Here is a 27,290-nt window from a genome sequence, read left to right as displayed (position 1 = left end):
TCACAGACTGACCACATAGCCATTCCGTTCTATAGATTGGACCCAGCAGAGTTTCTGCTGTGCGATGTACGCTAGCCCATATATTATTTAATCTCCCACCATTTCCCTGTCCATCTCCTAGTTTGTACCCTGCAGTGGAGGAGACTGGCTGATATATCACGTACGGGTGATACAATATACCATGTACTTTTGTGTAACCACCATCAGGTAAGATTCATTTCTTCTAAGATGTGGGTTTTATAGGGCGCACAGACCACCACGAATAAAAGCTGATTTTGTGTGTGTTTTTGGTTTCGGTCGACAAGTGTCATTCGCTCTACTTTTATATTTTTCTAATTACCGGCTTTTTCTGATATTGGAGTCTAGGCTGAAGAACTGACAGTAATTCCAGTAAACTGATAAGAGCTTGGCAAGAACTACTTGCTGAAATGAAGAACCTTTTTTTTTTTTTTTTTTTTTTTTTCATGACCTGTATCTGATGTGTTCTTGAAATCAATGTGAATTTCACCATTTATTAATTGGTAACCAGTAGTGTAATTACATGATGTCATTTGTCCTTTGATATCATGGTAACCTATGGCACGCTGTGTGGAGTGCTAGCTAGCTTTTTGTTGGCTTCAAAGGGGTTAAGTGACATAAGACAGGAAGATAGTAGCATAGTGGCGTGTGACGGCGCTCGGCTGACAGGGAGGACATAGGTACTTATGCTGTGTTCTTACAGGGGCTCTCCTATAACGCTTTCTCTTTATGTTGTGCATCTGCTGGTGATAGGACTATAACCTTCTAATAATATTTTTTTTGGGAGGATTTGATGGGACTTAGTTTGATTAATATTGGAAAATTAATATGAAATTAAATGTTCCATCTGAAAAGTGCTACGTTTAGTACCTGCTGATCTGAATAATGGCTGCTGTGCACTTCACGGAGGACACCAGCAGGGCTTTCATAAAAGAGGGTCAGTTTTCCAAAACCTTGAAGCAGATTGACTCCAGATCGGTCTTACATTACAAAAAGATGAAGTACTGGATCTCCCCTGGTGGCCCAGGTCTATGCACAGTGCAGCAGACACATGTAATCAGTTTGTGTTACGTATCACACGTTTCTTATCTTGTAGCAATGTCTGTTGTTCTTAAAGATGTCCCATTATTCTGTGTTTCAGCACTGCTCTTTGACTATGGAAACAGAGAGACCCGATGGATACGTAACTAGTAAGTTACCAATTCTTTATGTCCTTTGCCTGTCCTACTTGGGTTAATAGTTTTCTTCATCCCTGGATGTTTTATGCCTAGCTTAGATCAATGTTTCCCATTCTCCAGTCCTCACAGCCTCCATTACAGATCCTATTTTCAGGATTTCCTTAGAGTGGCCCAGGTGACAGAACTTGTGCCGATTGTCCGAACCCTTACTAATAATTCCATCATCCGTACAACTAGGGAAACTCATGATTTGTTGGTGGGCCGTGAGGACTAGAGTTTGGGAAGCGCTGGTTTAGAGGGACATATTAAAGAGACATGTGTCTGGATCCCGAAGATTTCTTCAGCCACCGTGACCTCCCATGTTTCTCAGTGTGTTCTTTGGTTAAAATCCATTTCTTGGTTGAGCTCTACATTTTGGTTACTTCCTACATAGATATGAAATAATATGCATACACCTGTTACTATCCCTTGAACTTGAGCCTGTAAGATCTTGAGAGTTTGGTTGTGTGATGGGGATTCTCTTGATCATGGCTGTGTTTTACTAGAAACCATTCTTCTTGATTTCTGAATGTCCCATATGTACCAATATCTCCTGGGTGATCCATTACACTATGCCACTAGTTTTTACAGTTTTTCACTAAGTTGCCCAGAACTTGATCTTATAGTGAACTGATGTGTAAGATATTGATTACATACTACTCTTACATGGGGCTGATTTACTAATTTCAGCAGTGGAGAATGTGCAAGCCGCACATAAGTAATAACATCCTATTTAGTAGGACATGGAAGATCCGACTTTTGTGGATGACATTTTGCAAACCTTTACTATTCTGTAACGCACTTTTGCTTCCAGGTAGGAATGTTCAGTCGTGGTTCTGTACAATGTCATGTATGATTTGTATGGTTACATAGATTACCATGTACTTGGCACAAAGATACTTTACTTACGTGGCACAGTGCCATCAATCAGTTGTACTTTATGAAGCTGGTTTTGCTTTTTGTCTGCTCCTACAGAAGATCCGACCTCCAGATAATTGGTGGACTGCTAATCGGTTCCTGTAGACTAGCATTATCCATTATATATACTAATGCTTCATGTTGTGTCTCAGCCTGTAGACCATGTTTTACCTATGACTTGTGCTTCTGTATTTTGATCTTCATTTTTAAATGCCATAGATCACAATACAATGTCCATGGATGACATAATATCTCCTTTACCGACGCTCTCTCAACAGTAGTATACTGCATGATGTGAAATTCTTTGTCAGTCGTTCCCATGATTTCTGATAATGTGCTTCTTTTGGGTTATTCATCAAGACATCTTGGTCAACTTCAATACGTCAGGTGTCTTATGTGTCCCATAAGCTTTTGGGGTGAAAGTGATAATTTAGATGGTCACAAATGAATACAGGGTCCAGCGTTTCTGCGTAAAATTAATCCCCAGATGCCGGTGTTGAGTTTACTATATATTATGTAAGGTGAATGTAATATGGTTTTCATGGTAAGGGTCATCAAACCTACAAAATGCTTCCAACTATTCAGCAGTGATGATCAGGATTGGGCGTACCATTGGTGCAACCTGTGCAGTTGAACAGGGGTCCTTGAGTTAAGGTTGCCACCTCCACCTCTAAATAATGTGGACTTGGACTGCAAAGGGCCCATATATTGTTCTTGCCCAGAGCCCAGCGTCTGGTGAGAATAACAATGGTGTGCAGTTACATTACTGATAAAATAGTGAATCCTCACACTATTGTGGCTTCTTAATTACCATCTGCTACGGGTTTTAGCAGTCTTCAGTTTCCTAAGAAAACCACATTGCAAATGTGATGCACATGTCCTTAATTATTCAATTGTGATCTTAATAAATAGTGTAATGTAATGGAAACTGAGCCTTGGGTTCTATTTTGACTGGTGACATCCACATTTTCCTTACAGACTTTAACGTCATAATTTCTATTCTGCATAAATTCTGTAAACTACAATAGAAGCCTACACTGCCACATCATTTCCAAAGACATAGTCATCTGCTGTATGGTGGTCAGCTCCGTAAATGCCTGTGATCATCAACCACCATCTAGGAAATCGCCTACCGTCTATGAAACGGCTCCTTGTCATCGCTTCAAGGATGATACCGCTAGGGTAATTGAAAAATGTGGGTCACAAATCAGACCTATATTGGTAAGCTTTAGTGAAACTGAATTCAACACAAACCTTTATTGGTTTCAGATCGGTGATTCATTCGTAATGTTTCATGTCTTGGTTAAAAGTTGCCTATTCTGATGGAGCATCTACAACCTACTTTTTGGCCTGTTTGGTTTTATGTGACTAGTGCTTAAATGACTGGTCCAACAACATACCTTTCATGGCCTGTCTTGGTGGGCAATCCTGTAAGTTGAGGCAACAGGATCCCCTTCAGCACATGAGGAGTCGTCCTACAAAAAAAGACTCCCACCTATCCGATATGTTGGTGTGTCCTAAGAGTATGTTATAAAGGTCTCTCATCTGAATACTCCTTTAGATACCCAAGCAGTAAAAGTTCTCTAATTTTCTTTTACTTGCGCTGATATTAAGAGAATGCAGGGGCAGTTTGCCGATAGAGGCTTCTCCATGGACTTGGGATATGTACATAGATCATCACTCTTGGTCATAACAGATTTTTCCTTTAGGGCTTTTTTTCAGCATTTCTGAACACTTCTACAATCATTTTTCATATTGTGTGTGTTTTTTTTTTTTTTTTTTTTTTTTTTTTCCTTGGTGTGCTTTAACTGATATTTTTCACATTTTCCAGAGAAGTCTATGGGAAAAGCAGCTATTGCCAGATCATTCTGTATCTTTAAGAGCAATAAAAAGCCCACTGCCCTCAATCTATCCACCCCCAAAAAAGTTATTGTAATCCAAAAAAAAGTGCGATTTATATATTTTATTATAGACTTTTTAATGGATCATGTGACTACAGCTTATTGTGGTCAAACAAAATACTCAAGAATTCTCAAAAAAGTGTTGTTTTTTTGGCAAATGTTTGCGAAGCCAGCCTTTATTATTCTCTGTTAAAGACCAGACCAAGCATTCACCTCTAGATCTTTGGTTACACACTGACTGACTGTATTTTAAAGTCGTTACAATCTCAGGACCCAAGTCACCATTCCACCAAAATAATTTTCTGGCGTCTAACTTTTAGATTTTTGCTCTGTCGCTGATGATAAAAGTTGTGTTTTACAGTTCAGTAAGATTAGTCATTTATGCTGCGGGGTTTCCTATGGTCTTAAAGTAGGTTTTTTTTTTTTTTTTTTTTTACATTGTCGGAATTCATTATGGGTGAATCAACCCAAGAATTAATACGACACGGTTATTGCTTGTATTTATATAATTTTTTTTTTTTTTGGATACTTTAAAGGCTCTTGCTAGTAATAATTCTTCACTTGTAAGAAGTCATAAAATCCCTAAGCAATGGAATGCCCTTCTAGCTGGGAATTGTATCCACAGGAAAGAACATGTTAAGACTCTGGAAGAAAACATTCTACGAAGAGAAGGATCCTGTTGCAGATGTGGTTCCTCAGGAGTGTGTTTTGTTGGATGGACATTGGTGTCTGTGCTCAAATTGCAGATTTTGAGAGTCTAACTTTGCTGTCCTTTATTAAAGAACAGCACATTGTCTAAGAATAATGAAGTGGTGATGGGTAATTTTGTAGGAATTATTTATTTCCGTCCTTGCTTTAGACTATGGCTGTTTACAGACATGTTGGACAGCTGTCGGCTCGATCCCGTTAATACCATCTCTATACTGATTGCCCAATATTTTGATAGGTACAACTGACCTGCATGTAAAATTGCCCTTGCCCACTGTAACGTTGTAATGTGTTGTATCACAGGGCCAATATGGCTCGCTTGCACATAACCAAGGCAATATCTGCAGGGTTAAACATTCCACCAAGTACTTTAGAACATCCCAGTAATTCCGGAGTATAGAAGGTTCCGTGAGCAGTAGTTCTGGTCTTCTGATTGCTACATTCTTGGCGTTCATCAGGCTGTTGCTCCACAGTCAGATTTCTAACTGATCTTCACTCTCTTTTTTTTTTTTTTTTCTTTTCCTTTTCCTCAAACAGGTGATAATGAGCTTGTACCCGAGAGGGACCACTCCAATATGGCTATAGATTTGACCTCCTGCACACCCAATGGGCAACATTCCTCCCCTAACCACTTGGCAAGCAGTAAGTCTTGTGCTCTCTTACATCAGTAACATTCATTTTAAAGTATTGAACCCTTTAGAAACGGCAAATCCATAAGTTAAAGTATGTAAAAGTGTAATATTATTTATTTTTTTTTATAAGTAGCACTTGGACGCCATCCATGTTCCAGCCAATTGGGTTGGGAACACTTGGATTTTTTTATTTTTATGGAATAGGAGAAAAACTGATGCTACACTGGAAAATGGACACGACCAAAAATTGATGAAAATTGGATTTTTTTAAAATTAAAAGTAATAATAAAAAAAAAAAAAAAAAAAAATGTCTGAATGGGCACCAATCTATAATAGTGTACATTTGCAGGCAAAATGTATACCTTCCCAGCCTACTGCCCTTTTGATCAGTTGATTGCCAGGTCACCCATGCACTTGTACTACTAGTGCCTAAATATTGGAGTTATTTCCTAACGTTGCTGAACACGTGATCCATGTAGATAAAGAATATCGGTGGCATTGTGCCTGCAGGTTTGGATACAGAGTAACGGGCACTGTGACTTGTCTTTTGAATAGCAATAGTCAGTAGCTTTTATGTTAATTTTTTTTTTTTTTTTTTGTCCCCGTTGGTGTTTTTTGCCTTTTTTCTCCCAGTGACTTGAGCATATGTTCTGGCATTACATTAAATAATAATGAATTCCGATTTAGTGTTAAATATAATTTAAATATTCATCGCTCCATTAGGTTTTGGTCGAGTAATTATTTCCATGTGCCTGAAATACTTAAATTGAAAGTGTGCTGCATAATTATTTTTACTGCAGCAAAACCGTTCTATTGATGGCTCTTCTTTGCTGGAAGCATTGTTTTACACTTTTTCAATTTCTGAAATTGTAATGAGGCCTCCAGAGCTCGCGCTGTAAGACGACGACTGTTCCAGGGCTGTGCGATAAAGCCCACCACAATGTGGAGTAAGCGTCTAAGTGTGGTCAGTGTAATAGTTGAACGAGATAAAGTGCTATGGCCCGGGCCATTTTCCTTCCTTTTGTGGCCAACGTCTCAAGGTCTCTGTATGTTTTTGGAAGGCCGTTCTGCAGAAGTGTCATTTGAATACAGCCGGCGGAGTTTGTGCTTTAGCAAACACGACCAATTATCCGCCGGTCTCTAGAGAACCGAACACCTCATCTCCCGGAACAGCGGTGTTAGTTTCTCCTGGGATCCCAGCATTCGATAACACAAGCAGGTGATTCCTTCACAGGTGCTGCTCGGTGTTGCTTGTGTGCAGGTAGCTCTCAATATGTTCATGCCTTATTCTTCTAATGACCGTTTTATTGAGGGATTGCAATTTTACAAGCCCTGTTGTAAACTTTTTCTTGTTGGAAGAGATCCTACGCCACTCACTTTTCCAGGGGATTACCGTAAACTAATGAACGTTCGTAAAATTAGTGACTAATTTCATCAGCTTAAGCCTAGGGTTACACAGACTTATCTGGTGGAACGGTTGTATTAGCACGGTCACCAGACAGTCGCAGTCTATAGGAATACCCATGATGGTGTGATTTAAAATACTAGAGACTCCACTTTTTTTAAATGTATTTTTATTCCTTCAAGAAGTATTAAAGATGTTTTCTAACCCTATGATTTTTTTTTTTTTTTTTTTTTTTTTTCTTCTCAAACTTATAAAAGTTAAAAATGATGGGAAAAAAAGGTAATGCGCCACTTTACCAATTAGCTGCAACTCCAGACAGTTGTACTGACACCTCCATGGTGTTACCCTGGTCACTTTCCCCCAGCTCAATCCACAGTACATCCATACAATAAGTGGATTCCGGTTGGGACCCGGTGGCTCTCTGCCACTATTCACATTAAGTGAGTTTTAACATTAGAGAGTGTAGTTACTGTTCGAATGGGGTACATCTTGTCGCGGTGGGACAGCTTTATGCTATTTTTTTGATCAAAAACAGTGTTTACTAAGTACCCTAGGTTTATTGTTTAATGCACATGCTTTTTTACTTATTTTCATTAGGGTATATGCACAGATTGTCCTTTCTTTGGTTTTGTTTGTTTCTACGGCCAGTGTGAACATGCATCTACATCATGCATATTATTCAATTTCTACTTTGGCTCAGTTTTCAGTTTTTTTTTTTTTAATGCGTGAATTTTGTAGCTAATCACTCGCCGCAGTGGTGACCTCAGTGGTCTGGACACATCGCCACTACGGCCGGGGTCACACTTGCGAGAAACTCGCATGTGTCTCAATACCCGGCACTGCCGCCGGCACTCATGCAAGATTTGGGAGATCCCTGCCTCTCTCTTGTGGGACTTGCACATGAAGAGCCATTTTGCCCAGCGTGCCCATACCGGGCAGCGCCTTTCTGAATCCTGCTCATGTAGGTATTGTTCACATGATCAGGTTTAAATACATTAGATAGGACTGCTCCGAGAAGGGTATACCGTGGAGTGGCTTCGTATACATTTTTTGCAAAAAAAGTATCAACTAAATACCCTGTTTTTTGTCATCCTCTTTTACCAGCACTTGCTGCTTATTGTTACATATATTTTACAGCAAAGTATTCATGTACGTTTGTTTTTTTTTTTTGTTTGTTATTATTTTCTTTTATTTTATATATTACCATTGCAAGCTGTGTGTTAAATGCTTGCATTGTTGGCCAATCCCTTTTAAAGTTGTGTAGCTACCGTTTTCATGCACTTTTTTTTTTTTTTTTTTTTGTAACGTATCACATACAAGTGTATTGTAAACACATGTCCTCGTGGAGGAGATTTTATGAAATGTCATCCACATACTGCTGACATAATCCACAGAGTAAATTGACCAGCACTGTGGATTTTACATTCGCATCATTTCAATCTATGCTGTGGATTTTTACCAAAAAATGTCACACTTTTGCAAGGGAGGAGAAACTTGTCTTCATCAGAAAAACCCACAGCAGATTAATCTCTTTCAGACTTTCTGTAAAGGTATGTTAACCCAGTCTTTTCTCGTGGACTTTTCTCCTTTAAAAATGTGCTATAAAAAATCCCAATTACTTTTTTTTTTTTTTTTGAAGCCATTTTTGTACTTCATGTGAGTCAGGATTTCAATTTGGAGCATTTTTTTTTTTTTTTTTTTTTTTTTTTTTTTTTTTTTTTCATGCCTCAAAAATTTACATGAAAACCAGCACCATATACAGTTCAGATGTACGTTCCCATTAAAATGATTAAGCTTCTGAAAAAAAGTATCTGAAACAGAATTTTATGTGGATTTTGGACCAAAATCTGCTCTAAAATCCACATCAAAAAGTTCTTTGTGAACCTATTTTTAGGCACTGGTGATCCAAGACACCATCCATATAACACCTTGTGGTTTTTCCTTAATATGTCTTGTTGGCAACCACACATTGTACCTTCATGATATATAAGGTAGATTCAGGGAGGGTAGATGTGGCTGTTAACCTATGAGTACCCGACAAATTCTCTGTGGATTATAAAGGTTATTAATACTATTTTAAATACTGTTACTACTATGCTGTGTTAAAGAGTAACTCCAATTACCGTATGTTGTTGTCCGAGACTACTACAAAAATGAGTGGTCCAGTTTTATGGACAACCTCACATTTTTTTTTTTGGCTCCATGTGATTAATTTTATTCTATATCCATGTAGTCCAAACTGTAATTTTTATTTTCTGAGTAAGCTTTTTAATTCTGTGTATCTACTTTGGAAATAGGAGACCAGACCCCTCTATATATGACCACTCACTCTTGGGATACATTTTAGATGGTGTTGCTACAGTCTAGAGTTCTTCAATGTTACCCGAGATGGCAATTCATAAAACATTCTGACCAGAGGTCACCTTGCTCCTTCCACTACATAAGGCTCCGGTTAAGACTTTTGCCGGTTACTGTGGAGGAAGTCTGCCTCTCAGCTCCACGCTATCTGTGTCTGTTTGTGGTATCCAGGACCTTTTCTCTTTCCTGTAGACCTCATTCTCTGACAAATCCATACACAATAGCAGAGTAGACGGGATCCAGCCTATTCTATAGAAAGAACCCAACCTAGCTGGATTTTCTCAATGTCAACGGGTGACAAAGGGGAGTTGAAAAACAAGTTGTTAAATGGGACAACAGAAATGATGTAGCGTAGCATATTTTTATGTAAGACAAAAGCAAATACTGCGTAAATCACGACTCTCAACACAAACTAAGGCAAAGGTTTGTTCTGTATCTTTTTCCAATGGCAGGGAATTCCAGGAGCTGAAGTCTTATCACATCTAGGAAAGATTTACATAACATACGGTAAATGGCCTTTCCGTTAATGTTTCATATCAGACCTTAGAGGAAGCTTCTAATGAATGGAATTTGTCTTCCCACTGAGTTTTAGATAATGTAGAAATTATTAACTTTATCTGGAAAATAGAATAGTTGTGTGTGAGTAAGGCACATATGCTTTAGTATTAGTGATTGCATGTGTTGTGGCTTTCGGACAGCCGCTGGGACTCGAACCTATTATTCAAGCATGCCGAAGACACTCGGTTAGCACCCGAGTGTGATCTGATAACTCATTATCCGAGCATGTTCGCTCATCACTAATATCACCTGTTGATTGCTTTGTATCACATTTTTCTATAACAGAAATATTTTACCTATTACAACTTCCTTTCAGCCATGTTTAGTTGTATCTATTTCCTATTTGAGAAAATTTAACATGTTGTTTTAGTGGGTTGTCTATGATTACGAAGAAGGCTCTGCCTTTTTTTTTCTCCAAAAAGTAATGCTACTCTTGGACTTTATAGGAAGGCCATTGACTGTAGAAGCACTGATTCTGGGGCTAAAAAAATATAGACCCTTTTTCTAACCTTAATAAAAACCCAGACCTAGAATTATAAACATTTAAAGGAGTTACCCACTTCTCGGACAACTTTTCTCAAGTACTATATTCCTCCATATAAAATAAAAATGGCCTGTACTCAATATTACTGACATCTGGAGGAAGTGAGAGAGAAGCAGAAGCGCCAGCTTCTTCCGGATATCAGCTTCATTGAAAGGAAGTGAGCGCGAGAAGGAAGTATGAGCGACGAGGTCCATCAGCAGCTGCTGATTGGTTGCAGGGCTCACATGGCCTCGGAAGATCCAGAGCTGACATTGGAGGTAAGTACTGGCTGTCTTTGTTACCTTAGGTAATATAATAATTAAGAAGGGGTTGTTTGAGTAGTGGGCAGCCCCTGTTATATTTTTAATAAAAATGATTGATTTTTTTTTTGACTACTGCCTTTTAAATCCATTCTCAGGCCATGCTTACTTTTTCTGTTTTATTTTGAGGCTCAAGAGTAGATTTTCATAATAATAATATATATATTTTTTTTTTTTTTTCGGGTGGGGGAGAAAGTTGGCGCTTCATGCAGCGCTGTTTGTACTTGGGGACGTTGGCGATCCATAGATTAAGCAGTGTGAACAGCACTCCAATTTCTGGCTCCTTTAGCATAAATCAAGGTTCTTCTTTGGTGGATAATTTTCAGTCAAATCACCAGACAAGAATCAAAGAAATGGAGATCAGAGGCAGCTCTCCAAATTAGTTGCAAACAAGTATATTCGCCCAACGTGCGACGTTTTGGCTCCATTAGCCTGAGAAGGGTTACACATTAGTCACATGTTGCAACTCACTTGGAATGCCACCTCGTTCTTCCATAACTTTGTCTGTTGTGTCTGACCAGATATCAAAGTAATGTCAACTGGATCTGTTGTTCATCAGTCGAGTCTGACATGTCTGATCTTTTACAGTATTAAAGGGAATCTGTCACCCAATTTTTTTGTAATGCTGTAGATAAGCCCCCAATGTAACCTGAAAAATGAGTTAGATTATACTCACCCGGGGGTCCTGTCCGATGGGTGTCGCGATTCGGTCCGGCGACTCCCATCTTCTAGCGATGACATCCTCCTTCTTCCTTCTGCCGCGGCTCCTGCGCAGGCGTACTTTATCTGCCCTGTTGAGGGCAGAGTAAAGTACTGCAGTGCGTAGGTGCCGGACCTCTCTGACCTCTCCTGGTGCCTCCGCACTGCAGTACTTTACTCTGCCCTCAATAGGGCAGATATAGTACACAAGCGCAGGAGCTGCGGCAGTAGCAAGGAGGACGTCATCGCTAGAAGATGGGAGGTGTCGGACCGGACCGCGAAACCCACCGCACCTGACCACGCCCCCCGGTGAGTATAATCTAACTCGTTTTTCTTATCTTTCAGGTTACATCGGGGGCTTATCTACAGCATTACAGAATGCTGTAGATAAGCCCCTGATGGCGGTGGCCACATCTTATAGACCAAAAATGGGGTGACAGGTTCCCTTTAAATGAAATTATCTGGTCCTATGATGGAACAGAAAATGAATTCACAATGCTTATGCGAATATAACCCTCCTGAAATTGAAGATGCTTCAAATTCCTGGTCTTCTAATCAGGCTGTGTATTGCATTTTTACAAATGCATCTGTGATCTTTATCAGCTGCACATTACATTTTATCTGTTATACATTGAAAACTGTAAGTGTTTTTACTTGCCTCTATACCGTAATTACAGGTAAACTCTTGAATAATATGAGCAATAACATGGGTCTAATATATACACCAGATATAAATATAGTTAGGGCTTGTTCAGTGCACAGATCCTAGGGCACAGCATGTAAATGGACAGCCCATGGAAGACATGTGATCACAGCTTGAGGGTCATGCTGGTAGCTATGTTTAGGGGTATACTCTCTGCAAAAAAAAAAAAAAAAAGTTTTTTTAGAGCACAAACTGAGTGGACCCTTCAAGTTTTTCAGGAAGATTTTGTAAGTTTCCACTCAATTTTTGCTCCAAAACCTCCTAAGAAGACTCAGTGTGAACATATTCTTAAAGGGGTTGTCAGGCACTTTTATATTTATGGCCTACTCTTGGGGTAGATACGGTAATCAATATTTGATTGTGGGGGTGAGATAAATGGCACCCCATCGATCAGCTGTTCCTAGTGCCTGCGGCGGCTGCTTGTGTGGAGCTGCACTGCACAGACCTGTCAACTGCATAGTGGCCGCTGCCATGTACTGCGGATCTGCCCCCTATTGTAGTACCCGATCGTGGCCATTATTATATTGACTGAGTTGTGCAGCTCAGAAGAAGTTGATCGGCGGGGCATGCTCCGTGTCTCATCCCACCGGTCAGATATTGATGACCGATCTAAGGATAGACCATCATTATAAATATCCCAGCAAACTCCTTTTGATTGCTTTACTCCCCTGCCTACTTAGTGCTTTTCATAGACGTTAGTGGTCAACTGTCATCTGACCCAAAAAATCAGCACTTTCTTGAAAATCTGAAGATTCTTGAATTCAACTTCTGACTAAAGAAGGAGTCGGGCAGCGGGTTTCCTGCGGGGTGACGGCTGTTTCACGTCGGGGCAGACTCTTCAATGGGTCCAGGTGAAACCCGCTCCCCGTCTCCTCTTACATTTTATTCCTTGGAAGTATAGTCTATCAGTGCTTTTACCTTGAATTGGAGCGCCACCCTCTTTCTATTACACACTAGCGTATCACATCCAATATTATCGCAGCGGATGTAATATGCTAGTGACCCTCGGCTACTGCTCTGCTGTGAGCATGATCCAAGTGTCCGTGCTCTGATCCTCCCACATGACCAGATCCAGAGCACAGCTGTGGAGAAGACCGAGAAAGTAATTTCTGTGTCTCCTCTGTTGTCGCCTTCCTGGAGAGTCGCACTGCACTCGAGTGATATCTGAGTAAAGTGCGATGTTTCACACGCATCCATAGACATATATAGTATATGTTTTCGTGCGATCTGGATCTTGCATGCTGCTCCCCCCCGGTCCAAAAGTGATCAGAGCAGGAAAATAAGTCATTGGTACTAATGAAATTCAATTTTTAATCTGATTGCAGTCATCAGATTTAATCGCAAGTGGTAGCAAGCCCTAATGATGATCTTCTGCTGATAAAAAGACTAGTGAACCTGCTGCCAGGTAGTCCTGCACGTTCAGGAGCTCTGTATAACCCTGTCCCCCCCACCGATTGACAGATTTCTGTGTATGCTGTGCATAGGCAGAACACTGCTAAGCAGTGGTGTGGATGGGATTACACAGTGACCCACCATTAGAATTTCAAATCATAGTCTTTCTTACGTTTTGCTTCCCTTAGATGGGTTTGCATAAAACAATGGTGAATGTCTTGTGTACTAGATGAGAGAACCCGAGATGCATAATTGGACTATAAAGTATTGTTGAGGCCTCCAGACCTTTTGAACTCCGGTACCATTGAGAAATTGAGCTCCACTTGGTATACTAAACCGAAAACGCATAATAGAGCAGACACAGACATGGAGACCAGAAGTGGAGACTGCTTCAGTTTTCTGATATATGCAATACTTTACTTGGTTGTGCTGTTTATACAATAAAGAAAAGAATATATTCGCTGAAAGCTTAAGCAGTGGACAAGCCCCACTATTAATAAAGATCATCCATATTTGCACTTCCAAACTGCAGTAATTGTAAAATGGGCTATAAAAGACCCCTCCCCTGATGACGTCTACCGAGATTCATGGTGAATGTAGGTGACATCATCAGAACGGCATAAGAGATCCACCGATTCAGCAACCCACAAGCAGTGGAGAAAAATTAAAAATGCTCAAATATAATTTTTTTTTTTTTTTTTTTTTTTTTCCCTCTGGATCCTTCTGATTATGGGATTGCTGTCATCATAGACTATAAATGTAGCTTTGTGCACCCTTTTTGCAACAAATAGCACCCATCCGCCTGTATCTTTTAGGATGAGTTTACACCAGGATTGCCAACATGACTTTTTTTTTTTTTTTTTTTTAAGACAACTTATCAAAAAATCACACACATTTTTTTTATGGAAAGATTGTAAAACCACAACAAATCATTATGATTATCAGTGATACATGTCTACAGCCTCTAATTCTGATGAGAAGACAGCAACGGCATTCATTGTAAACTATAACATGATGTGAATTACAGTCAAAATAAGGTTCTTTAGCTTCAAATTACGGACGGGGCAAAAACGGCCTATTTTTTTGTGGACTGGAACTTCTGGTTGGTTTGCAATCCTGGTTCACACTCGCTTCACCAGAGTTATGGTTTTTTTGTTCCATTATAGGAACAGGATAACGAGGGGGAAAAACAAAATTGTCACATGATGGACCGAAATGGTGCTCTGAGTATAATTGGGTCCGTTAGGTTTCTGTTTGGGTGTCGATCCTTCTCATTAGGAAAAAAATGCAACATTATCCAAGGTTTCCACTAAGGACTAGTTCCCATATACAAAAATGCTGGTTTATTTCCAACTCTGGGTTGTTGTTTGTCTTTTTTTGTTTGCCATCTACATCCAAATTTTCAAAAGCGATCGGCCAGGAATAATTGCATTTTAACGTCCCCCAATCTTTTTTTTCCCCCCATTTTACTCAAACGCTGGTAACCTGCACGTTGAATGCACAATAGTTTTTTACAAAGCTTTTTTTTTTTTTTTTTTTTTTCTTCCCCCTTCAGTCTCCCTGTAGAGACCATTAAAGGGGAAAAAAAAATTCTCCAAGAACGCACAGTTTAAGGGCAGTTTCACAAGTCAGTGTCTCCGGTACGTGTAGTGACAGTTTTCTCACGTAACCGGAGACACTGACACACGTAGACACATTCGAATGAATGTGTCTATGCAGATGTCAGCGTGTTTTCACAGACCGTGTGTCCGTGTGCAAAACACAGAGACATGTCCGTGATCCGCACGGATCACACGGACCCATACAAGTCAATGGGTCAGTGTAAACACGTACCGCACACAGATGCTGTCCGTGTGCGATCCGCGTGCGTTTTTAAAAGTCAAAGGTTTAACATTGAAAATAATTTTTCAGACACACGGACAGCAAACAGACAGCACGCAGATGGTACAGACGGATATACGGATAGCACACGGATGGCATACGTATATCTCTGGTACCGGTTTTATCTGGACGTGTGAAACTGCCCTAAAGGTGCCTTTAAATCCATGCTGGGCATTAGTTTATATGAAATCACATCCACGTTGCTTGAATCATTGAATGCAGCAAATTTTCTTTAAAAAAGCAAAAAAATTGCGCTATTTGGGAACATGACTTGATGGAGAGTCTGATGCAAGTATGAACCAAGCCTTCACTAATGAGTCTTTTCTTTTTGTAGACTCCATTGCTGTGGTCAGAGACCATTTTAATTAGGGGGCCTAGGGAAAAATGCATAACCCTTGAATCGGTTTTGAAGGTTGGCTTCAAGTCCTAACCTAACTTTAGAGTTTTGTTAGGGTGATAAAGGGACGAGTTTATGGCAGAAAGCGCTAAACATGGTTGTCTCTTTCCATACCAATTTCTGCAGTAGTATATCAGCACTTAGAAAGATAAAGAATCCGATATGTTGCATTCTAGAACATTGCCATCAAGGCCTACTACTTATGGCTTCCAAGCGATGTTGTGAGCATTGCAGAAGGTATATGTAGGTTTCTTTACCTCCGTAATTCTCTGAGTATTATTTTTATAATTGAATCAGCTTTGTTATTAATTATCTATTAGAATTCTGGTTGATTTACAGTCTCTAAAATATTTTTAAAGGAAAAAGTACAACAAATATATTGTGCACCAGAAAAAAAAAGCTTGTATAAATTTACTTTGTAGATTGGGAAAAAGTTCTGGGTTTCGGATGGAGGTAAGGAAAGCAAGAAGATCCAGTTCTGATTTATTGTCTAAACAGCCCTTGTCAAATTCCACCTTCTTCGAGGTATTTTTCATTCTCCCTCCAGCAATGCAGTCATTATGGGTGAAGTTCAGAGTTCTGTTTTGCAATTATAAGTACTCCCTGAAAACTGTCTGTCTGGCCTTGTCCATCTGTCTTTCTGTATAATTGGTTATAGAAAACTATGCACTTATTTTGAGTCTTTGATGTAGAACATCGTAAGCTAAAATAATGTTTATAGAGCTATGTAGGGGTTTTCACCAAAATTTACAGGAGCAAATTCCTGCCTAAAAAATAAAATACCCACAGGGAGACAAATTGAATTAAAATTAATATAAAGTCCATTATTTTCTTGTACTCCTGACTCCAATTCCGGGACTGTATGGAAGTGTTGGTAGTCCCCTCACCGATGTCTTCTATCAGTTTTGCTTCTTCAGGGAAGTCCCTAATGCAGCAAGGTGATTCATATAGTAATTTTGCTAGGAACATGAAGATATTTTAGATATGTCTTGTATGTTCTCCTCTACAGAAGAGTAAATGAAGACAGGTGAGTTATTCCATGCCCAGATAGCCATGTGCCCTCAGGTATCTGAGGTGACAACCCTATCAGATTTCTGACTTTTACACTTCTCTCCCAAATGGTGGTTCTCCGACTCTCTAATTGACATTGGGTGGGGCAGGAGAGGGGGAGGTGTTGCAGGGTGGCCAAAGGGAGAAACTGAGCCTCCGAGCAGAAGAAAACTGACACTCTTGCTGGGAGTCTGGGAAACTTAATTTCTCCAACTCCCTTAAAGCATGATACATATTGATGGACAGCTCAGGTAAGATCTGCCTGAGATAAAGGCTTTCATCTTTGTAAAAGGTGCAGCAAAACAGTGGAACTTGTAGGGACATTATACCCCAAATAAAAAGTCGTAACTCTTACTCCACCTTGAACATACATCAAATGTGGAACTTCTATTGATAAAGCAAGAAAGCAGTAGAAACCTGAAGGGTCTCGGCAATCATGCAATGATTGCCCATTTTATCAAGTGGTACAATATTGAGAGAAGCTACGTCTGACACGAACTGGTCCTGTTCATGACACGTAATTATGGTGCCCTCCAGCTAGTGTCAGCTGTGCATTGGTGCAAGACTGTCATGTGAATTGGATCTTCTATGTGGTTCTATGAAGTCACACAAATTAAGTAGTTTCATACACGAGGTTGATTCTGGCTTATTATACTGAAATCTGGATAATTTATCGATGTAGTAAGATTTTCTTTAGCTCATCGTGCTTCTTGCCGCTAGCATTCTCATCCTTTCGTAATCCTTCCGCCAGTGCTCGGGACTTGCCACCATAGTCTTCTGTTGTCTACTGGTGATGAGACGTTCTAGTGGAGTATATCATTACGTAGTGATCTCTGACCGTATCACCTGTCCGGTGTACAACCTGGCTCTTTTATTTAGCACAATCTATTTAGCTTTTATTGTCCAAGACGGTTATCAAAATCTCATCGTTGTCACCCTTCACTAGTACAAAATGGGGATATCGCCCCATCTTGTCTCTTCACAGGGTTACCCAAATGCCTCTCATTGTAGCTGTCCCTTAAAAAAGAAACCCCAAAAATCCTTTGTATAAAATTAGTTTACATCTAGTTATACTTTTTTAAAGCTAATAAATGGCAATTCCTGTTTATTTTTATGCATGAAAACGTAAATTCATCATTAAAAAAATGTTTTAAATGCAAAATCAGATATCCCTATTTTATCTTTAATTTTATTTATTTTACTCACTTATATAGCACCATTTATTCCACAGCACTTTACATACTTCATCATCATTGTCCCAATAGGGCTGGCAATCTAAATTCCCTGTCTTTGGCATGTGGAAGGAAAACCACGCAAACACAGGAAGAACATACTAACTCCTTGCAAATGTTGTCCTTGGTGGGTTTGAACCCAGGACCCCAGCACTCCAAGGCTATAGTACTAACCACTGACCACCGTGCTACTCATGCTGGCGTATAAAAGTTGTAGTGATGTTCTTTTGGCTGCCGCCCAGCTTTCCCAGAAACAGGTGTAGCCAGCAATACCCACGTTTTTATAATTGTAACCAAACTAGGATCATACTTGGAAGTGCTCTTTTATTTTTTTTTTTATTAATTTGCAGAAATATACCCTCTCATTTGTGATTAAGACCATGCACTGTACTCAAAATACGTAAGAAGAATTCCTTGTTTTTCCATTGTTATGGGTTTAAAGGGACTCTGTCTCTAGGTTTTTGCTACCTCATCTGAGAACAGCATGATGTAGACGAAGAGAAGCTGAATCCAACGATGTATCACTTTGATTGTGTGAGAGCAGCTGCACCCAGTAATCTGAGATTTGGTAATGAAGCAGAGTTGAAAAGCTGACCATGCCCCCATCAGTCTCTCTATATACAATGTCCATAAGTAGAGAGCTGCTAATCACAGTAGGGGGCGTGTCAGACCAGGGCTCACAGCGAACACCTAGTCACAGCAATGATAAGTTCTTGATGCTAGAACAATCATTGTAAGCAAACAAATCCTCAGAGATTGATAAGAGAGGCATCACTGAGATGTGTTTTAACCTCTACCTCATGCTGTCTTTAGCTTACATAATAAAAACTTGCTGACAGATTCCCTTTTAACCCCTTGCTGCCATTGGACACAATAGTACGTCCAATGGCAGTACCTCTGCTTTGAGGGCTCCGGCAGTGAGCCCGCATCAAAGCTGGGACATGTCAGCTGTTTTCAACAGCTGACATGTGCCCGCAATAGGCGCAGGTGGAATCGCGATCCACCCGCGCCTATTAACTAGTTAAATCCCGCTGTCAAACACTGACAGAGGGATTTAACCAGCGCTGACGGATGGAAATACGCGCATCGCCGACCCCCGTCACGTGATCGGGGGTCAGCGATGTGTTGCCACAACAACCTGAGGTCTCTACGGTTGTTGATGAGGCATTGCTATGAGCGCCACCTGGTGGTCGGCGCTCGAAGCAATGCTGTAATTCTGCTACATATAGGCAATCTGCTCATTGCCTATATGTAGCAGAGCCGATCAAGTAGTGGATGCTTCTAGCCTCCCATGGAGGCTATTGAAGCATGCCAAAATTAAAAAATAAATAAATAAAAGTTTAAAGGGAATCTGTCACCCCATTTTTCGAGTATCAGCTGCTGGCACCACCATCAGGGGCTTAGCTACAGCATTCTGTAATGCTGTAGATAAGCCCCCGATGTAACCTGAAAGATAAGAAAAATGAGTTATATTATACTCGCCCAGGGGCGGTCCGGGTCCGGTTTTGGTCCGATGGGTGTCACGGTCCAGCGCCTCCCATCTTCTAACTGTGACGTCCGGCGCCTGGGCACTGCAGTATTCTGCTCTGCCCTCAACTGTGCAGAGCCGTGCGCCTGCGCAGGAGCCACGACAGGCAGCAAAGAAGTCACCGTTAGAAGATGGGAGGCATCGGACCAAGACCGTACGCCGCCCCCCCCCCCCCAGTGAGTATAATGTAACTCATTTTTCTTATCTTTCAGGTTACATCGGGGCTTATCTACAGCATTACAGAATGCTGTAGATAAGCCCCTGACGGTGATGCCGGCAGCTGATACTCGAAAAATGGGGTGACAGATTCCCTTTAAATCACCCTCCTTTCGCCCCATTCAAAATAGAATAAAAAAAAAAAAATAAAAAAAATCACACATGCACATATTGCGTATCGCCGTGTTCAGAATTGCCCAATCAATAAAGGGATTAACCCGATCGCCAAACGGCGTAGCGGGAAAAAAAAATAACGCCAGAATGACGTTCTTTTGGTCGCCGCGACATTGCATTAAAATGCAATAACAAGCGATCAAAAGATCGTATCTGCACATAAATGGTATCCTTAAAAAGTCAGCTCGGCATGCAAAATACAAGCCCTCACCCAACCCCCAGATCACAAAAAATGGAGATGCTACGGGTATTGGAAAATGGCGCAAATTTTTTTTTTTTTTTTTTTTTGTTAAGCAAACTGTGGAATTTTTTTCTTCACCACTTAGATAAAGAACCTAGACATGTTTGGTGTCTATGAACTCTTAATGACCTGGAGAATCATAATGGCAGGTCAGTTTTAGCATTTAGTGAACCTAGCAAAAAAGCCAAACAAACAAGTGTGGGATTGCACTTTTTTTCAATTTCACCGCACTTGGAATTTTTTTCCCGTTTTCCAGTACACAACATGCTAAAACCAATGATGTCCTTCAAAAGTGCAACTCGTCCCACAAAAAATAAGTCCTCACATGGCCATATTGACAGAAAAATGAAGTTATGGCTCTGGGAAGAAGGGGAACGAAAACGCAAAACCAAGAAAAGCTCCGGTCATTAAAAAGAATCTGTCACCCCTTTTTTGAGATATCATATAATGATATCATTCAATTGTGTGTCACATAAGGATTCTCTTAGTACTTTTGCTTCCCCCTGACCCCGCACCTTTCATGCATAAATGCCTTTTTTATATCGGTTCAGATGTATGTAAACTGCCGCTGTCCGGTCCGATGGGCGGGGCTTATTCACCTGCCCCCGCCCCCTCCCTGTCTTGCTCTACACAAGTAGAAATGCGTAGAGCAAGACAGGGAGGGGGGAAGCAGGTGAATAAGCCCCGCCCATCAGACCGGACTGCGGCAGTTTACATGCATCTGAACCGATATAAAAAAGGTATTTATGCATGAAAGGTGCGGGGTCAGGGGGAAGCAAAAGTACTAAGAGAATCCTTATGTGACACAATTGAATGATATCATTGTATGATATCTCAAAAAAAAAAGGGGTGACAGATTCCCTTTAAGGAGCTAATACCATGAAAAGTAAAGTTGATGTACTTTAGATCCACACAAGTGTTCCGGGCTTCACTTTTCTCGTTTCTGTTGGTGATGCTGTGTAATTAGGCCCATGCACCTGATCTCCCAGTGAGTTGACTACTCCACCCCTCTATACGCCTACACATTATACCCATGGGTTCAAATTATACTCATGCCCATGGATTTGGAATGGGATGTTAACAGATGGTCCACCCTCTCCTCTACCCTTTAACAAAAAATGCGCTAATTCTTCTGGAAAAGTTGTCTACAAGATTTTGGAGGTAATTTTTTGCGTATTCATCGAGAAGAATTTGTGAGGTCATATGCTGATTTTGAGCCTCCTTTCTTGTTGATCCCAAAGGTGTTTGAAGTTAAAGTCAGGCCAGTCAAGTTCTTCCACCCCAAAAGTCCCCAACCATGCCTTCCACATCATGCCTCACTAAACCATGGTTTGCTTTGTGCACTGGAGCACCGTCATGCTAGAACAGAAAGGGGAAGAGGTCTTCCTCAAACTGTTCCCGCAAAGTTGTAAGGATACAGTTGTCCACAATGTCTTAGGCTACTTTCACACTTGTGTTAGGAGGCGCAGCGTACGCTTGGCGTGAAGCTCCGCCCCCTGCCGTGCCTCCTCCGATCAGCTCCACCGATGGGCGCATGACGCTGCATGCGACCTGCGTACCCCATCTTTAGCATTGGGTACACAGGCCGTGCGCAGGTATGCTTTTGTCGGCGCATGTGCCCTTTTGACTGTGCACCGGGCACACCAAAATGCAACACGTTGCATTTGGCGCCGGTCGGCGCACCGTCAAAAGGACGCATGCGCCGGCAAAAGCATGCCTGCGTACCCAATGCTAAAGATGGGGTACGCAGGTCGCATGCAGCGTCATGCGCCCATAGGCGGAGCTGACCAGAGGAGGCGCGGCAGGGGGCGGAGCTTCATGCCGAGCGTACGCTGCGCCTCCTAACGCAAGTGTGAAAGTAGCCTTAGTATGCTAAAACATTAAGATTTTCCTGCACTGGCACAAACTGGCCAATCTTGGAAAAACAAGCCCATTACATTATTGCCTCTCTACCAAACTTTACAGTTCTCACAATACCGGAAGGTTAATGCTCTCTTGGTGTTTTCAACTCCAGACTCGTCCATCAGACTGCCAGATAAGGAAGTGTGAGTTTTCTAGCCACAAATCCTGTTTCCACTGCTCTAGAGCACTCCATCCACAGCACGGCATTGTGCTCAGTGATGTTGGGCTTGGCCATGGAAAATAATGCCATTGAGCTCCCAGGTTTTGTGCCGAGGTTAATTCCAGAAGAGGTTTGAAACTGCAACTATTGAGTCAGCAGAGCACTGTCGATTTTTGTACAAAACTCCTCAGTTCTCATCAGCTCCATTTGTTAACTTGATGTGGGTTTCCACTTTGAGGCTGAGTTGCTTTGGTTCCTAAACCCTTTTACTTCTCAATAATATCATGGAATATTTTTAGGAGGGCAGACATTTCACAAATAGACGTGTTCCAACTGTGGCATCCTATTTTAGGACCATTCTCGAATTCAGTGAGCTCTTTAGAATGAGCCATTCCTTCCTTTATAAAGGCAGACTGCAAGGTGGGGGGAATTGATGTTATACACCGGTGGGAAAGGGACTGAAAGAAAAACCTTAAAAACCTTAATTTCATGGTAAAAAGCGCGTGTTCCAATATTTTTGTCACTACAAGCATGTCAGCATTGGACGTTTTTATATTGGTGAGTACAGTTGTATAAAACGCCGTAAAACTCTTACCACCAGTATTGTTGAAAACCTCTTTTACCTGTATGTTGCATTTGGTCCTAAGAAAGAGTTAAAATTGTATGTGTTACAGTTGAAATTGCCTGACCCATCCCATCCACCCCATTCCTTAACAAGCCTTTCGCCAGTCCCCTCCGCACCTTCCTAGATACTCCAGGTTATTCTGGCTTCTGGCCAAACGACCTGTCAAATAAAAGTTTATATTTTTTTTTTTTTTTTTTTGACAGATTCCCTCCCACCTGTATTTTGTTCCAACAGAACAGGTTTCTGGTCTTTCCACATTTTCTCTTAAACAATCCCAAGGTTGTATCCGGGTGGATTTACACACTTTTTTTTTTTTTTTTTTTTTTTTTTTTAAGCTTTAAACAAGGAACTTGTTCTTATCACCAACAGTCTAGTGTCAGGGAATCTTGTATGGCCTTTTTAAGATGCATATAGACCGCACAATAAAGTGCCACTCCAGCTTTAGATTTTCATTTCAAGGCTGGAGTGGTGCCACTAGTGTGAGGGTCTCTGACCCTATTATTATAGTTACCAGTCACCAGCTTCTGGCTTCAATTTCTAACTGATCAGAATTATTGCAATTCTCTTTTCTGGCATGTCTGCATGTGCCCCTTTTTTCTTTTAAAAGGGTTTACAGATTACCAAATCCTGACCGTGTGCACATTCCCCTCCTGTTGCCGGCTCAAACAGCCTAAACGTGATGTTCTGTTGAGAGAAGCTTGCTGACACATCACCACCATTATACAAATGGCATACTTGTGGCCACGTGACAACCGCCGCTTGACCTGTCCGTTAAGGTGAAACCTGCCAGCGTGCCCATTGCGCACGGTCAGTATTCAGCAGTCTGCAGTCATATAGATTAGCTCCCGAAATTGATGTTTAAGCGGGAAAAACCCTTCAATCATGTGGCCTTTTTTCTGGCTAGATGTGCCCTATATTGGGGCATGTTCATACAGCAGGTATTTTGCTAATTTTTTGGGTAAAAATTTGCAGGCTCTTACAATAATAGCATTGTGGATGGGATTTTATGGAATCCACATAGATTTTAACTCTACATCATGTCCAGATATTTTGTGGCTTTTTACTCCGGACTCTGCAATGCAGAGGATGAAATCTGTGGCAAATGCCCAGCGACATGTGCATGGAACTTTAAGAGGCTTTAGTATATGCACTTTGTGTGAAAGTTGGTAAATTAGTTTGAATATATTAGTTTGTAGCCTTGTTTTTACAGCACATCCACAATTCTTAAAAGAAAAACCACGGGGCTCAATTTCGTGCAAAATTAAAAAAGAAAAAAATATATACATACCTGTATGAATCTCCCATAAAAGTATTTCTGGTTTTATTTTAAAATGCATACTAATATTAGAGCTAACTGTTCATCCACATTGTCAGCAACGTCTACCATGTTGTACTTACTTCACCTGTAACTTCATGTTTTGTGCAACATCTATTCCCCCGAAAAGTAATGCAGATTGCAATTGGCAACAAAAATCCAGCATATTTACGACTCCGTATTACACCATAGGCAATCGCTGGATGCAATGCGACACTTGTCGTTGTGTAGCTGTAACCTAAGGGCTCCCTCACATAAGCATATTGCACGGCCGAGTGCAATTGGATAGCACTCTGACCAGTGTTATACTATGGGGCGACGCAGATCTGCAATTATAGACTGTATTTATTTTTTTACATCAAGCCGATTTCTGATCATTCACACGCACCCATAGACTTGTATGAATATGCAACATTAGACGGCACTTTGATGTCATCCGAGTGCAGTCCAACATTCCCAGACAGACAACTGAGAAGATGGAGAAATTAAGTTCTCCATCTTCTCCGCACCTCTGATGCAACTGTCTCAGTAAGATGACACTCTGCTCAAACTCTTGACAGAGCTTGAGCCGAGGGTAATTGGAGTATTCTGCCCGCATGAGAGAACATACACTCGTGTGACCCTGTCTTAAAACTTGGTCTTGCACAGCTGTAACACCTCTTGAAGTGATAGACGATACAATCACTTACAAAAAAAAGGTGGGTGATCAATGCATGCCACCATAAATAAATCACCTGCAGACGGTCCCAAATATCCAGTTTTCCCCCTTTTTACTAGCAGAATTCCAGGGTGCTTGCAATCTGAGCTTTCATTTTAGTTTTTATGAAGAGCTACAGTAGTTTAATGGATTTTTTTTTTTCTTTCCTTTGCTCTGATATTTTAGTCCTTCTTCTCCTCCTTCTCCGTTACTTAAAGATCTTCCTTGGAGTTTCGTATCTCCCAAGAGTAGCGGTGCCCAAAGGAGAAGAGCAGAAGGGTGACATGTGTGCGATTGTTTACTGATCTGCAGCTGAGCTTAGACACCTCATAGTCATCTGAATCAACCTTTTATCTAACGTCTTTATCTCCCAAATACTGTAAGGTTTTTCGGGGATTTAGATTCTCGTTACACACACTTGGGTAAGATATGTTAGATTTTTTTTTCCTGCAATGACGGTAAAGGATTTAATTCACTGTCTACTGATGATGGTAAGGAAACCACTTTCTCTGCATAATTATACAAATGTTCTCAGCTAAGCCAAAGAACCACATGTTTTGTAAGAAGTGCTTACCGGTTTCCCTTTCAAGAATGATGGTGGATTGTAGCAGTTAGCAGATGTTTTATCATCTTCAAATAGCGGGACAAATACTTGGTGGTTACGGACCAAGACGTGGTACAATAAGCTTAATGGTTGCAGATCACACTTGGTGGAGGTAAAGACTTAAACATTTGCAGAACTTGTTTTCTCACTTCTATTGTGACTGATCCTTTTAATTTGGCTGTAGGCCCATGTGCTGCTCCTGTTTTCTGCCAAAATGGCAACCTACTTTCATCTCATCATTGCTACGGTGGGTCTTCCAGTGTTTACCCCCAACTGCAGCATTCCCTGCCTACATTTTCTTATGGTTTCACCAACAAGTTCATTTGGTCATGTCCAGCACCTAATGAGACTTTGTGACTGCACATTGCCTAAATCTTTGAATTACAAGTGATCAGTGCCAAACCACTGATTAGTCGCAGTGTTAGGCCAGGGTCACACTTGCGAGAAACCCGCATGAGTCTCGCATCTCAATACCCTGCACTGCCGCCAGCACTCGGGACCGGAGTGTGCGGGTATTGAGATACGAGACTCGTGCGACTTTCTCGCAAGTGTGACCCCCGGCCTTAAAGGGAGCCTGTCATTGATTCATGCTGCCCAAACCATGGGGCCATATGAATCAGATGCCTGGATGCACAATTGCAGCTAGGTATATATTTCTCCGAAACACTCTGGCGTTTCAGAGAAAATTTACTATAACGATTCAGTTGGAGAACATACTTGGAAACCAGGCGAGTCTTTCTCTGCCCCCGTCCGGCTCCTCCCAGAGCTGTTGCGGGTGATTGACGGGTCTCTCCCTTGTATGTACACATTCAGACATCAGTGATTTATCGCGAACAATAAAAATGGTCCGAATTTCATCAGTGTCTTTTATCAGAGGGTCATCAGAGTTTGGCCAGAGAGCCAGTTTTTACCATCAAAGTTTCATCAGTTTTTTTTTTTTCTTGGATGGAATAAAAAGAGGTTTCTCCAGCTACTCTTACAAAACAGTCTGAAAATCATACTGCACGCTGGTGACATGTGATATTATTTATTTTATTTTTTTCACTGTCCCTTAGCCTAGACGTGCATTTCCAATATTTCTCCTAGAATCGGATCAATATCAGACATGTGTCTGTGCTTTTTTTTTTTTTTTTGCAGACCAGTGTGTGCAAAGAAAATAAGCTGAGCCACCCATAGACTTTCATTGTTAAGGTTCCCTCACATCTGCTTATAAAAAAAATCGCTCCAATGTTCATCCTGAAAATTTGGGCGAGTGTCCAGCGTATGCCACTCAGTATGTCATGTGAGTGCAATGTAAGTGTGCATGTTTTTGTTTTTTTTCTCACCTAGCATCCATGTGACATGCATATACAATCCATTTTTAACATCTTTTATGCACTGTATTACTCTATGTAACTTAAAGCTAGTTAACAAACCTAATAAAGCAATCTTGTATAAAGATAGATGATATAATGTAAATATTATAGATACCACAGGTCTACAAAAAAATATTTTTTTTTTAACGAATTTAGGGCATTTTGAGGATGCTGAATTTAAAAAAAAAAAAAAAAAAAAAAAAATACTTTTGCTGATTTGGTTCTTGTTTTTGAGATTCCATCCATGAAAGTAATGTAATCATTCCCCCAATGTGATAACAAATGCAATACCTTTTGGTCTGTCTTTTTACTTTTTAGCAGTGTCTTAGGTATTTAAATATCTCATAATTCTTTTGTATTATAATTTGTAGGCTTACAAAGCTATAAAAGCAACATTTTGAAGCCAGAATTCTACTGTAATTAATTATCTCAGAAACTAGAGCCAATCTGGCAAAACTGAAGTCATATTCTTAATCAGCACAATATATTTAATATAAAACCGTTTAGGCATCGACAGCCCCAAAATCACTGTATTCCAGTGTAAGGCCGGGGTCACACTGG

The 27,290-nt window shown here is 40.7% G+C and overlaps 1 protein-coding gene across 6 annotated transcripts in view; it reads left to right on the top strand.

Moving 5' to 3' along the window:
- Nucleotides 1-27,290, top strand: part of IKZF2 (IKAROS family zinc finger 2) — a 97,052-nt gene that overhangs the window by 11,866 nt on the left and 57,896 nt on the right. For 4 of the 6 annotated variants that reach the window (XM_073553214.1, XM_073553213.1, XM_073553212.1 and 1 more), the window contains exons 2-3: nt 1,160-1,208; nt 5,300-5,404. The exons of 1 other annotated variant lie outside the window; for it this stretch is intronic. In XM_073553214.1, coding sequence (XP_073409315.1) covers nt 1,175-1,208; nt 5,300-5,404 — 139 coding nt within the window. In that variant the 5' untranslated portion in view covers nt 1,160-1,174. Of the gene's footprint in view, nt 1-1,159; nt 1,209-5,299; nt 5,405-21,035; nt 21,233-27,290 lie in introns of those variants that run through there. One more of the 6 variants, XM_073553216.1, reaches the window with a different exon arrangement.

This window comes from Dendrobates tinctorius, unplaced genomic scaffold, assembly GCF_039654945.1.
Source record: "Dendrobates tinctorius isolate UK_male_01 unplaced genomic scaffold, ASM3965494v1 ptg000199l, whole genome shotgun sequence".
NCBI classification, from domain to species: Eukaryota; Metazoa; Chordata; class Amphibia; order Anura; family Dendrobatidae; genus Dendrobates; species Dendrobates tinctorius.
This window is presented reverse-complemented; position numbering and strand designations above follow the sequence as displayed.